General features: G+C 39.7%; 1 protein-coding gene across 1 annotated transcript in view; it reads right to left on the bottom strand.

The window, feature by feature from the left end:
• abca2 (ATP-binding cassette, sub-family A (ABC1), member 2) overlaps nucleotides 1–13,341 on the bottom strand; it is a 357,455-nt gene that overhangs the window by 194,278 nt on the left and 149,836 nt on the right. Inside the window, exons 7-10 of the mRNA XM_072388588.1 lie at nucleotides 12,664–13,022; nucleotides 11,820–11,979; nucleotides 10,318–10,446; nucleotides 9,976–10,143 (exon numbers count right to left, since the gene is read on the bottom strand). Of these exons, the coding sequence (XP_072244689.1) occupies nucleotides 9,976–10,143; nucleotides 10,318–10,446; nucleotides 11,820–11,979; nucleotides 12,664–13,022 (816 nt within the window). The remainder of the gene's footprint in view (nucleotides 1–9,975; nucleotides 10,144–10,317; nucleotides 10,447–11,819; nucleotides 11,980–12,663; nucleotides 13,023–13,341) is intronic.

The raw sequence follows: 13,341 nt of genomic DNA on the forward strand, positions 1-13,341 counted from the left end.
GGGTTGTCTGCGCAGGAGTGGGAAGGACTTAATAACCTCAAGGCAATTTGGAGAACACATTAAAAGTTTCAGGAGTTCACCTACGGTGTATTTGATTTCAGAATAACAGAATAACACCTTGCCAGCCAGCTAGCTTGGCTTGCTAACCAATGCTACAAATAGTAGGCAAGAACAGCAGTGAAAGATGAGGACTAACGAACAGAATAGCCCAGTGTTGTCGCGGTGAGGACAGGCATTAAGATGGAAGAGTAACCTGTGCACACCAAAGACGAGGGAGGTAGGCAATCAGCTGTTGTTGTTGTATAAGTTGTATAAAGATGCTGACATGATCCAGCAAAACGGCAGTTTGTCAGGCGAGGTGGGACTAAGACAGTTCAGGTTACTGACGCAGCTTAGGGTTAAACTTAAGCGAAACAAGATCGGAGATCTGAAAAGAAGGAAAGCGAGAGATGCGAGAAGCGGCGACAAACACGCCAGCGTCCTCTCGGCATGCACCACAATATATCTCCAATAGATCCTCTTCTCTGTGAACAATTTCTGCATTTCTTTACCTTTCATCATATTCCACTGACACTTAAAATCTTGTTCAGCTCTTTTAAAGATCCTCGCATTGTCCGAATAAATCACATTACAGATGCCACGTCTGGAAATAAATCTTCTGAAAGCAAGCATGAAAGCATCAGTAGATAGATCTGTCACAAGTTCCAGATGTACAGCTTGTGTTACTGCACATGTAAATAAAACTATGTATACCTTCTTGTTGTCTGGTTTCACATACAATGGTCCAGCAAAGTCCACGCCAGTCGTTTCAAAGGGTTGCGCTGTGGCGTTGATGGTTCCCTTGGAAACGGCGCACTGACCTGCTGTCCAGCCTTAGCTCGAGCTCGTTTACAGATCAGACAATATTTTACACATACTTTCGTCATCTGTCTTGCTCGAATAATTCAATAAGTTTCTCTGAGCTGATAGACAGTAGCTTGTAAGCCCGAATGCATGATGGGCTCTTTGTATCAAAAGTCCAGAAAACTTGTGCAAGGATGCTTCTGGCAGTAAGACCAGTTCGCCTCCTGTAATCTGCCTCCCACCCACAGCAGCCCAAACTCATCCAGAAATGACCGTAGCTCCTCCATACACAGCTCTCCAGTGCGCCTCTCTCTGGTCCGTGCGTTAAGAACAAAACGCTGTATCCAAGCTGTTATTCTCAAAGATTTACTGAGTTCACTGTGCCTGCTCAAATCAAAAACAGGTGAAACTGTACATTCTAGTTCAGTCACAACGAGGTGAACGAGGTATTCATGAATTTCATCCTCTTCAATGATCATTTCAGTGGGGCTAGTCACATCTTTCAGCCGCACCGGCCCGTGCCACCACAGATCATGCTCCTTGAGATCCTGCACACTCATTCCTCTTGTTCCACGGTCAGCTGGGTTTTCCTTTGCTGCACAATGATTCCAGTTTCCAGGTACAGTCAAACTCTGAATTTCACTGACTCTGTTTAGAAGTGCTCCTAATCCAATGGAAGGTTATCATAGAATCAGTCCAAAAATGTACACCATTTCCTCCAACATTCAAGTTAGTCCTAATTAATTTTCCAAGTCTGGCTCCAATCAGTACTCCAATTAATTCCAATCTGGGGAGTGTAATTTTTTTAAGTTGGGCAACATTAGTTTTAGAAGCGATTCAAGTTGTTGCGCATTGTCCATCTGACCCGCAAGTATGCCTCAGCGCAGTAAGCCTTTTCACTGGCATCTGTGAACACACGGACTTCACATACCTCTGTTGAATGCGCATCCCACTCCTCACCGTTCTGTTCAACATCATATTGATGGTTAACGGCAATGTTGCTCAAATCGGGGATTTCTGAACACCATTTATGCCATTTCTCCGCCAGATCATCAGAAAGCTCTTAGTCCCATGCAATTCCTCTCTCCCACATCTCCTGGAAAAGACACTTGACAGGAATGATGAATGGAGACAACAATCCGATGTTACCAAAGATGCGCGCAGCAGCCTGACACACGCCTCGCTTTGTGTCCTTTCTGTCTTGCAGATATTCAATTAATTCGTTAGTCTCAAACACAAATTCATCAGTGTCAGTTTTCCATGTCAAGCCCAGGACCTTGAGCGGATTTTGACCTTTAATTTCCACTTGTTCCATTTCATGTTCCTGTTTCCACATAGTTTGCAACACAGGTGAGTTGGTGTTCCACTTACATAATTTCATGTTTGCCCTTGACAAGATGTCTTTGGCTCTCCGAGATAGTTTCAGGGCCTTGTCAGCACTCTCTGCTCCAGTAATAAAATCATCCACATACAAGCACTCATCTAATGTCTTTACTTCATCTGGATAGACATATTTTTGGAGGTGATGTTTCATTGTTGCTGCCAACAAGAAGGGACTAGGAGATGAGCCAAATGGCACACGCGTCATTCTCATAATCACCACCTTTAACTCCTCAAAGGGGGCTGGTGTCTCCTTCAGCTCCTCCTTCACCTTTTTTGATATCACTCTTTTGTGAGTTACAGAGCCAAATGTGTGTAACTGTATAACTTCTGTCCCCACAATTGGCATATCCAGAGCCCTGGCTGGAGAGGTTTTCCTGAATGAAATGGCGTTGACTCCCCCATCTAATAAACATTTCAGTAATTGGCTTTTGTTATGGACGTCTATCCACACTGTAGCAGTTTGTAACAATACAGTGTTGCCTTCAGAATTTCTCGGGGAAACTGATACTATATCTGTGGGTTCATGAATGTTATCTTGTGCACATTTTGTTTGTTGCATGTAAACAGTTTTATAATGTCTTTTGCCACATGCGTCACATCCAATGCCTTCCGCCTTGCAATCACGCGCAAGGTGTCTGGACCCAAGACATACAAAACATCTGCCAAATCGCTTTAATTTACCTCTTTTGATATCGACAGGTAAATTATGTGCACTCGGAATATTTATGATCACCCCTCCCACAAAACAAACAGTTAGCGGCGTTATCGTTTGGGCTCCATGTGTGGAAAGCTGCAGCCGAGGCCGTGGTGCCCGTGTATGGTCTTCTTGTTTTGCGCTCCTTCTCACGCTAACATTTCTTTCCTGAGGCTGATGTTCTTCTCTTTTTTGTGTAAGATTTGCTGTTCTCTCTCTGCTTTCCACGTCTAGTTTCAGGAACTCCATCAAATCCTTTGCTTTCAGTACATTGTTTGCTTCTTGTCGAGTGAACTTGAGCAATTTCCTCAGGAATCATTTTTAACAATATGGAGCATCAAATACTTCCATAAGTGTCGGATACAACACCCATGACATCAAGGCTGCGCACTTGCACCTCACATATTTAGTAACTTGTTCATCTGTGCATTTATCACCAGGTCCTTGCGGCCAAATCTTCTTTTCAGCATGTCAATTGCACTATCATAATTATCAGACAATGCAAGGCACAACTGCACTCGCACCTGTTAAAAATGACTTCAAGTAACTAAATTTGTCTGTCTTACTCAAACCTTCATTACCATGTATGGCTGTTTGATATTGACATAACAGTGGACGTAAACCCCCGTTCCATGAATGAACAGCGGACGTAACCGCCCGGCTGGTTTCTTTATGTCTGGGGTATTGAGGGTGGGTCAACCCGGTTGGGACATAGAAGGGAGCCCCTGATCGTTTAGTTTGGGAGCCGCTGATCTACGTTATAAAAGTTATTCTTAGTGACAGTCACATCAACAATGATCAGGTTATAACTTTGGCACAAAGCATCAAATGGCAACAATTAAGTTTAGTTGTGAACACGGTCCCTTTACAAATAACAGTAATAAGGAGTCTGCTACATCAATCCGTTGCTTTGCATCCTCTGACGGACTGTCTGGTGGCCTATGCCGAACAGTTCTGCTATTTCCTTTATTTTTAAACCATTCAATAAATAGCATTCAATGGACTGAATGGATGTTGATGGTTGGTCATTGGTGTGTCAGATGTTTAGTTACTCCTCTGCCTCCTTTAGTGGTAATGGTACATGTAACAAATGTAGTCTTTTTGTAGTTTTGGAGGCAAGGTTATCTGAATTGGAAGCTCGGCTCTGCACTGTTGAAAACCACCCATTAGCGAGCCAGGCCCCTTTAGCCAGTGCGGAGTCAACTAGCCTAGTTAGCTCTGTTAGTCGTACCCGAGCAGATCCCGAGCAGTCGGGACTTAAGAGTGGCTGGGTGACTGTCAGGAAGAGGAGTCATAGTCCTAAAGTCAAGCCCGTGGTTCACCATCAAACTGTCCATGTTTCAAATAGATTTTCCCCACTCAGTGACACACCCGCTGAGGACAAAACCCTGGTAATTGGCAGCTCTATAGTCAGAACCATGGCATTAGCGACACCAGCGACCATAGTCAAATGCATTCCAGGGGCCAGAGCGGGCGACATAGAATCCTATTTAAAACTGCTGGCTAAGGATAAACGTAAATACGGTAAAATAGTTATTCACGTCGGCGGTAATGACACCTGGTTACGCCAATCGGAGGTCAGTAAAATTAATGTTGCATCGGTGTGTAATTTTGCCAAAACAATGTTGGACTCCGTAGTTTACATAGATAATTGGCAATCTTTCTGGAGAAAACCTGGTCTGATGAGGAGAAACGGCATCCATCCCACTTTGGAAGGAGCGGCTCTCATTTCTAGAAATATGGACGAATTTATTAGTCATCCAAAAATATGACAACCCAGAACAAAAAAGGAACAAATCCTCTTGTGCAAAAAAATTTAAAACAAAAACTTTAGCTGAACAAAAACATCAATCTATTAAATGTGGTTTGCTGAATATTAGATCTCTCCTTTCCAAGTCTCTGTTAGTTAATGATTTGATCTGTGATCATCATATTGATATATTTAGTCTTACAGCAACCTGGCTGCAGCAGGAGGATCATGTTAGCATTAATGAATCAACTCCCTCTGACTATTTAAATGTTCACGTTCCTCCAACCACAGGCAGAGGAGGAGGAGTGGCAGTCAAGGCCGTAACTACCATAGAGGACACCGAGGTCATGAATTTGTTTGTTTTTTCTTTGCTTAAATTGTGGTGATTTTATATTTGAAGAGCCAAGAGTAGCGTGACAGTTTAATAAAACAGTGGCTCAGTTTGGGCATACATGTTGCACGTCATCAACAACATGCACGGTCGCTATGGTAACTACCACACACAAGTCGGACTTTGATGTTACCGCTACCGTTAGTGAGTCAGTCAGTCACACCAGTCATTGGAAGAGGAGCACATCAAGCTAAAAATGCAGGTAGAGAGCAGTTTAAGTGGTAGATGACTGTGAGAAAAAAAAGCATTTTAATGTGGAGATATTTTTATTTTTATTGCAGCTCAGCGTACTGCTCAGATAGCAAGGAAACATGAATCAAAGGTTAATTTTGATTAACTCCGTCACTACCGGCCGTCAATCAATTTCCTCCGCTTGAGTCAACATTTATTTTGCGATTGAAATGTCAGAGACATCTTCGATTGAAAATGAAACGTTTATTCAGTGTTGATTTCTCAATGTTGGATGCTGAACCTGTTCTATATTTCTGCCGGATGCCGGAGCACAACGCAGCAACACTGCACAGATCGCGCGGGACAGGAAGTCGTACGCAGAAACAAAATAAAACACCCGGTTAATTTTCAAAATAATAATAATAAAAAATAACTTTCTGTGGTAACTTGCCCTTACTTCATGAGTCACCATAATGGTCCTTCAAAAAGCCTCAGAATGCCTCATTTTTACCTCAAAATTCCAAAGCTCCGCTCCGACCTTTAGGTTTTCTTAAGATTCCTGATACATCTGACAACATGGTGTTGAAATGGAATATCGTTTTTATTTCTATTAGTTTAGTATTTGACTGTGTTTATAGATTCAAGATTCATATTTGTCACATACATAATCATACATAGTACAATGTGCACTGACATTTTTTTTTTACCTGCTACCAAGAATTAAGGATATGAATTTAAATATAAATATTTCGAATAAAAAAAAGCTTGGCACAATAATTCCACACAAAATAAGAAAATGCTTCAGTAAAAAAGTGTTGAGTGTAGGGTATTAAAATATAAGTGTAAAAATTTACAATATTAACAATATTATTGACATTAGCATTAAGGTGCAGGTGATTGAGATAGTCCAGTTTTTTATATTCTTCACTAAAGGGAAAACAGGATAGGGAGGAAAAGGCTGAGCCAAACCAAGCTCATTTTTGGGCTAAGCAGCAAGAAGAGGAGCAGTGATAGAGGGAGAGCAGGTACTATAAAAGGAAGAGACTATGCCAGACCTGTATACGTTTTAAAAGTCAGATGTAGAATGCATGATATTTGAAGTATTGTGTAAGATTATAATAGAAATGTGTTCAAAAGCTGTTTTTCCTTAACAAGAGTGAACAGATGAGGCACTATCATCAACATGATAGTATAATAGGGCTTGGGTATCTATTTTAAATACTGAAGGAAATATGAAGCATTTGTATATATTATCCCTCTGTCCCAGGACAGTTCATTCCTTTTTATTCCTCATCCATGACTTGATTAAATTCATTCTCCAGTTTTACAATGCAACTAATTTGCAAATCATTTAGGATGAGGCTGATGTTCTCTGATAACAAACAAAACAAATAAACCTAAAAGTCATTATGATGTTGTTTTTGCTCCTTAAGACTCTGAAAATGGCCAGATTTAAATAACGGAATTAAAAAAAATTCCAGGAGAGCATGCCCCTGAACCCGATTAGAAGTTCTGACTCATGACCTCAGTATTTTTTGGGCCCTGCGTATGGCCCTAGTGGCAGTCCAAGACCCAAGATTAGTTTTAGCTCTTTTGAATCTCTGGTTCTCAGTTTTTCCCAAAGTGGAAATCACAAAAACCTCTTGTGTTTGTTGTTGTGTATCGTCCACCTGGCCCTTATTCTGAGTTTCTGTCTGAATTCTCAGAGTTTTTATCCCAGTTAGTGCTGAGTACAGATAAAGTCATTGTAGTGGGTGACTTTAATATTCATGTAGATGTTGAAAATGACAGCCTAAATATTAACTTTAATTCTATATTAGACTCTATTGGATTTTCTCAAAGTGTTCACATACCTACTCACTGCCTTAATTATACCCTTGTGCTGACTTATGGCATTGAGAGAGAACAGTTAACAGTGTTCCCTCATAACTCTGTCTTGTCTGACCATTTTTTTAATAACTTTTGAATTTACATTACTTGACTATACGGCTTCTGAGAAGAATTCTACATATAGAAGGTGTCTATCAGAGAATGCTGTAACCAGATTTAAAGAGTTGATTTCATCATCCTTTTCTTCTCTGCCATGTGCTGATATGACAGCACTATAGCTTCAATGCGTACAACACTGGACAATGTTGCCCCTCTGAAAAGGAAGGTAATCAGTCAGAAGAGGTTGGCTCCTTGGTATAATTCACAGCTGCTTTAAAGCGGACTGCAAGAAAGCTGGAGAGACAGTGGCGTTCCTCTAATTTAAGAGTCTCAATTAGTCTGGAAAGATAGTTTAATAACGTATAAGAAATCCCTTCGTAAAGCTAGAACTGCTTATTATTCATCATTGATAAAAGAGAATAAGAATAATCCCAGGTTTCTTTTCAGCACTGCTGCCAGGCTGACAAAGAGTCCGAGCTCTGTTGAGCCATGTATTCCTTTAACTCTCAGCAGTGATGAGTTCACAAGATTCTTTATCAATAAAATTGTTTATATCAGAGAAAAGATTAATGGAATCCTTCCCACTATTATCACTGATGTATCATCAAGTAGAGCAGCTTTAGAAGTATCTTTAGAACCTGATTTGTTCATCTTGAGCCCAGTTGATCTTTCTGAGCTAACAACAGCAATAGTCTCTTCTAAAAAATCAACTTGTATTTTAGACCCAATCCCAACCAGACTGTTCAAGGAGGTTTTCCCCTTAATTGACACTTCCATATTGGATTTGATCAATCGGTCTTTGTTGACAGGATATGTACCTCAGACTTTTAAGGTTGCTGTAATTAAACCTTTACTTAAAAAACCTAATCTTGATTCAGAAGCGTTGGCTAATTATCGACCTATAGCCAATCTCCCTTTTTTGTCTAAAGTTCTTGAAAAAATAGTTGCAGCTCAACTTTGTGATCATTTACATAGAAATAATCTGTTTGAAGAGTTTCAGTCAGGATTCAGAGTGCATCATAGCACAGAAACAGCTCTGGTGAAAGTTACCAATGATCTCCTCTTAGCCTCTGATAGCGGACTTGTGTCTGTGCTTGTCCTGTTGAATCTCAGTGCTGCATTTGATACGATCGATCACAGCATTCTGTTACAGAGACTTGAACATGTTACTGGGATTAAAGGAACTGCACTTAGGCTGGTTTAAGTCATATTTATCTGATAGATGAAACCAGATGAATCCAATAGGTTGGTCAGACTACAAGCCTGTCTTAAAGACATAAAGACCTGGATGACTCAGAACTGTCTGCTTTTAAATTCAGACCAAACTGAAGTTATTCTCTTTGGACCTGAGCGCTTCAGGGAGAAATTGTCTCATTATATAGTTACTCTAGATAGTATTTCCTTGGCTTCTAGTTCTACAGTGAGGAACCAGAATTTATCATTTGATGCTGGTTTCTGCCTTCTTTCACCTTCGTAATATTGGGCTGTCCCACATATTCTCTGAAAAGCCTCCAGCTGATCTAAAATGCTACAGCCAGAGTTCTGATGAGAACTAACAGGAGAGATCATGTTTCTCCAGTTTTGGCTTCTCTTCATTGGCTCCCTGAGAACACTATCACAATTTATGTCTACACCAGAATAATGCAAAGTTTATAATGCATGAACTTTTTTTTTTCCAAGATAAAAACACTCCTGTGTAACAGACTTAAGGAGAGGAACCTGGATGTATGCTGTAAGGTGGCCATTGATGGTCCAAACTAGGAGGTCTTTGAGTATAAAGACTGCATCAGGAGGTTCTACAGGATGAAACCAAGGAGGGCCAAATGTTCTGCCACTGGCTGTGCCTTGTGCAAGTAAGCGGTGGTTAAGCTGCCATGTAACTGAACTGAATGTTAAACAAAGCAAATAGAAAATAAATAATTATGCAGTTGAAGGCATGTGCACCTGGAAGCCCACGATCAGGTACAACCGCCACCTCATTTTAAGCCAGGAAAAACCCTGGTTATCATTGGTTGTTAAATGCAACTCCACCACTTTTTATTTTTGATTCACTTGCACTTGCTGCTTAATTTGGCAAACAAAGGCACATTTTAAGAAGCAATTATTATTTCTGGAAATCAATTATTATTATTCTGAGTTTTAATTATATATTTGGTCTGACGACTTGATGAGGACTCAGAAATACAAAGTTTAGGACCTGACTCTGGACTTCCACATCTTGACTTTGGACCCAACTTGGGACTCATGTGTCTTTACTTGGGACTTGACTCGAGAATTACATGTGACTTGTTCCCACCTCTGGTATTTACTAAAGGGATTTTCTGCCTTGGCTACAGCATGTTCAAGTCATGGTGCATTGTAACTCCTGCATCAATAGCAGGGCCAGTGGAAAATAGTGAATTGTGGAGCTTTCAAATGAAGGTTGTATATCATTGGTTTCAGTTACACAATATTCTGTATGTGAAAGAAGGGGCTCATATGTCCAGGTGGAAAAGTAACTAGCAGTGTGTCAGCGTAAATACCAAGGGAAAAACATCAGCTTAAAAGCTGATTTAAAAAAAACAACTAAAAAACAAATATGAATCAGCTACCAATGATCAAGGCAGTCCATCCAAGATCCAGACATTTGACAGACTCTTATCAGTCAATTGTGTAGATTTGGAATGGACTGCAAGGAAATGTTCAACTCACTTAGATATGTTTGGCATAGCTTGTGCAGTTATCCTATCATCGCTTTTACTTTACCGGTTACTGTGACAATATCACTAAAGATCTATACAAATAATATTAAGGATTGGCCCACACTGTGCTGACCTTAGACATGAAGCGTGTCCAGCCACAGGCAGCATTGTCAATGGTGTCCAGCTGCTCTAGAAGGGTGGAGGTATTAGGAAGAGTATAGTTTCCCTCCATAAGACCCTGCATCAGCTCACTATCTGAGCTGTTCCAAAACACAGGGTGCTGCTGAAGCTCTAAAGACATCTAGAGAGAGAGGAGAGATGAAATGACTGCAATTATTGAGAATACCAATACATAATGTACATAATGAACTGCTTACAGAGGTACATCAAGCGAAAATATCACAGGACAACTTTTTGGACATCGGTAATGCTGCTTCATCTGTAATGTTAAAACAGGGTTTGTAATTGAGTATACCTGCTGTAGCCACATCAGATAACTTTGAAGTCTGCCCTCCTCCAGGAAAGTCCTGAGTTGGGCGGAGATGTTTAGCCATACCCGAGTGTAATGAGTCACATTCCCAACAAATGCAAAAGTCTCATTTGCCTATGAAAAAGGGAAAAAATTGACAAATGACAAACTCCTGTCCCATCGGGTCAGAGCTGAGGTGACTTCAAGATAAATCTCAGGCATTAGATCCAAAACAGGAGATATTCATACCAGGAGATCAGGAGATATACATGAGGATCAACAAAACCTTCAAAAAATTCTACACTAACCTGTATACTTTTAAATGTACCCCCAATACAAGCAACTTTTTTTCCCCAAGTAGACAATGAAACTATGAGACACAATTTTCATATCACCAGGCATCTTTGATCAGTATTAATATCATTAACTTGCGAGTATTGAGACATTGGAGATAGTGGTATCCCTTGATGCCAAAAAAGACTGATAGGGTTAAATGGAGATGAGCAGGTTTGGCCTTGAAAATGACTTTATCTGCTAGATGAAGAAACTGCATTCATAACCAGTGGCCACAGAGCAAATAAAGAACATACTGTTGTTACCTTTCTCTAAACAATGAGGCACTAGACAAGGTTGCACACTTTTGCCACTTTTCTTTGCTAATGCAACTGAACTCTCAAATAGCTGTGTCTGCTCAGAAGAGGGCATTAAAAGCATCAGACAATTTGATACAATTCATACAGTTTTACTATAGTATAGACAACTTGCTTCCATACATCTAGAATCCAGTTAACTCATTCCCTGTGATTTTAAAATTCTTGAGATGGTTTGGTAGGCTTCAGGTTACAAACCCAATGACTAAAAAATAAATAATAAACAACTCATTGACAAACAACCTCCCATGCACTCTATCACTTTTCACGTAGTGTGATTATGGATTTTGCTACATGGACATTTTCATCACAGCATTTGTATCTGATATCCTCACTGGAAATATTTTGTCTCTGGTCAGCCACTCTAGATATCACTATCTCTTATATGTCACATCAGCCTAATTGAGATGGTTGTCCCAAATTTCTTAATCTCTTCCAGCACTTATCTGCATTCATCATTAAAACATTATACAACAAAATGAACAAGTCTGTGTCTAAATTGCAATGCGTTGGTGAACTGTCAAGAATCAACAAAAGCAATGCTCCAATCTCCTAAGAATAATAGTGGAAATACCACTGGGTGAAAACCTCAGCACCTGGGTGGATGACATCTTCGTTAATGGCTGTAAACTAACAGTGCTTTGGATGAAGTAGGGCACGTTTTCAGCTGTATCTAGGATTGAAAAGTTCTGATTATTGCCATTGTCTTGTCCGAAGCAATCCCTTACTGTGATAGGGAAGGCCACTAAGAATGCTATTATAATATTGTTGTTGAGAAAAAAAAAAAAGATTGTGTAACAACTTTGTCATAGTGCAGAATTTTGTATACATAAACCTATTCCAGTGCTTTCAACATGCCTTCTGAATCACTTTGTCAACCTGGGAGCCAATGGGTGAATAGAGGATCTTGGGATTTGTTGTCATCAAGTGAACCAGAAGACCCAGATTCCTTTGTTCTTTGCTGGTGAATCCCAGAGAGCTCATATTCCCCTGCTTCAATGCTTCTGGCTCAATAATCCTGAAATAAGAACCGTGGTCAAAGACAATAAACTTATCCTGGCTTTATTTAAATGGAAAACAAGGCACTGCTTAAAAATATTCAGTTTTAGGCCTATATATAACTACAAATTTTTCCTCAATCTGACTGGAAATTTATCTCAGTGAATTTATTGAATTTACAAAAATCAGTGTGGAACTTGCCCAAGAATCTTTTCATTGTTTTTTTTTTTTTTTAGTATAAAAGTAATCCAGTGAAGGCCTTCTATTTCCACATTGTTAACAATGGTTACTATCTACAGTGTTACTTACCCATTTATGTATTCATGGTAATGATAAACTTTCTTGAAGTTGATCCAAAATGCTTTGTTAAAAAGCATAGTACTTACTTATGTCTGCATCTTTCTGGTCATTCAAACGTAGTTGATTTACAAGTAAAGAAGAAAACAGTTTTTTTTTTTAAATTCTTAATATGTAAAAATACATATTTGCCTTCTTTGCATTCCATGGATCATATAACCATAGTTTCATCACATAAAAATGCTGAAAGGATTTATGCAGTGCAAATTACAATACTTTAAGTAATTAAAAATTAAATTTTCTGTGTTTCTGATTCTTTTCATTAAAACAACATTGGTGAATGTTACAAAGTTGTAGCAATCAATGAGTCCTTTTTGAATTTCATCACATCTTTTGTCTCATCTACCTGTTGTTCCCACACAGAATGGGCTGCAGTCCAGCCCACAGTTGAACAAATGATGAAAATTGAGAATGGGGGTTCTCTCCTTCCTCCTTTCCCTTTTCACTTCCCTCTCCTCCTCCTTCTCCATCCTCTCCAGGAAAGTCAGTCATATTGGGGCCCCAAGTAGTGTTAAAGGACCAAGTCATGTTTGTGGGGGATGCTGTTTTTTTACCAGTACAGGCTCCTTTAGGCAATAGACGAGCCAAGCTGGAAAGCAGGTCCACCTCTTTGAGAAGCTTCTCTAAATCAGCTAGGTCCTTCAACAGGACCCTGAGGTGTGACTGAGAGAGAGGGGCAAACCAGCTTGGCTGCTCCAGATGCAGCTGGTGAGAAACAGAGAGTAGCAAGGTAGAAGGGACATGGCTGAAAAGGGTTTGCAAGTTGCATATTGTGTTGATCTGAATTTCAATACACTTTTAGAATTACTTAAAAATTTTAGATTAATTGTGACATGTCTGAGGGTACCCAAACTTGTAAAAACAATTTGAATGTGCTCCACATCTGCTGTTCGGGTGTTTACATTAACTATACATTTGTTATAAAAAAAAAGTTAGCTTGTAGAAGTAAAATGCCCAACAATAATTTATTTACTACTTTTCATGGAAATTCAAAAATCCACTAAATCTGACCTATGGTTTTCAT

Source organism: Leuresthes tenuis, unplaced genomic scaffold, assembly GCF_036924035.1.
Source record: "Leuresthes tenuis unplaced genomic scaffold, fLeuTen1.0.hap1 SCAF_6, whole genome shotgun sequence".
Classification (NCBI taxonomy): domain Eukaryota; kingdom Metazoa; phylum Chordata; class Actinopteri; order Atheriniformes; family Atherinopsidae; genus Leuresthes; species Leuresthes tenuis.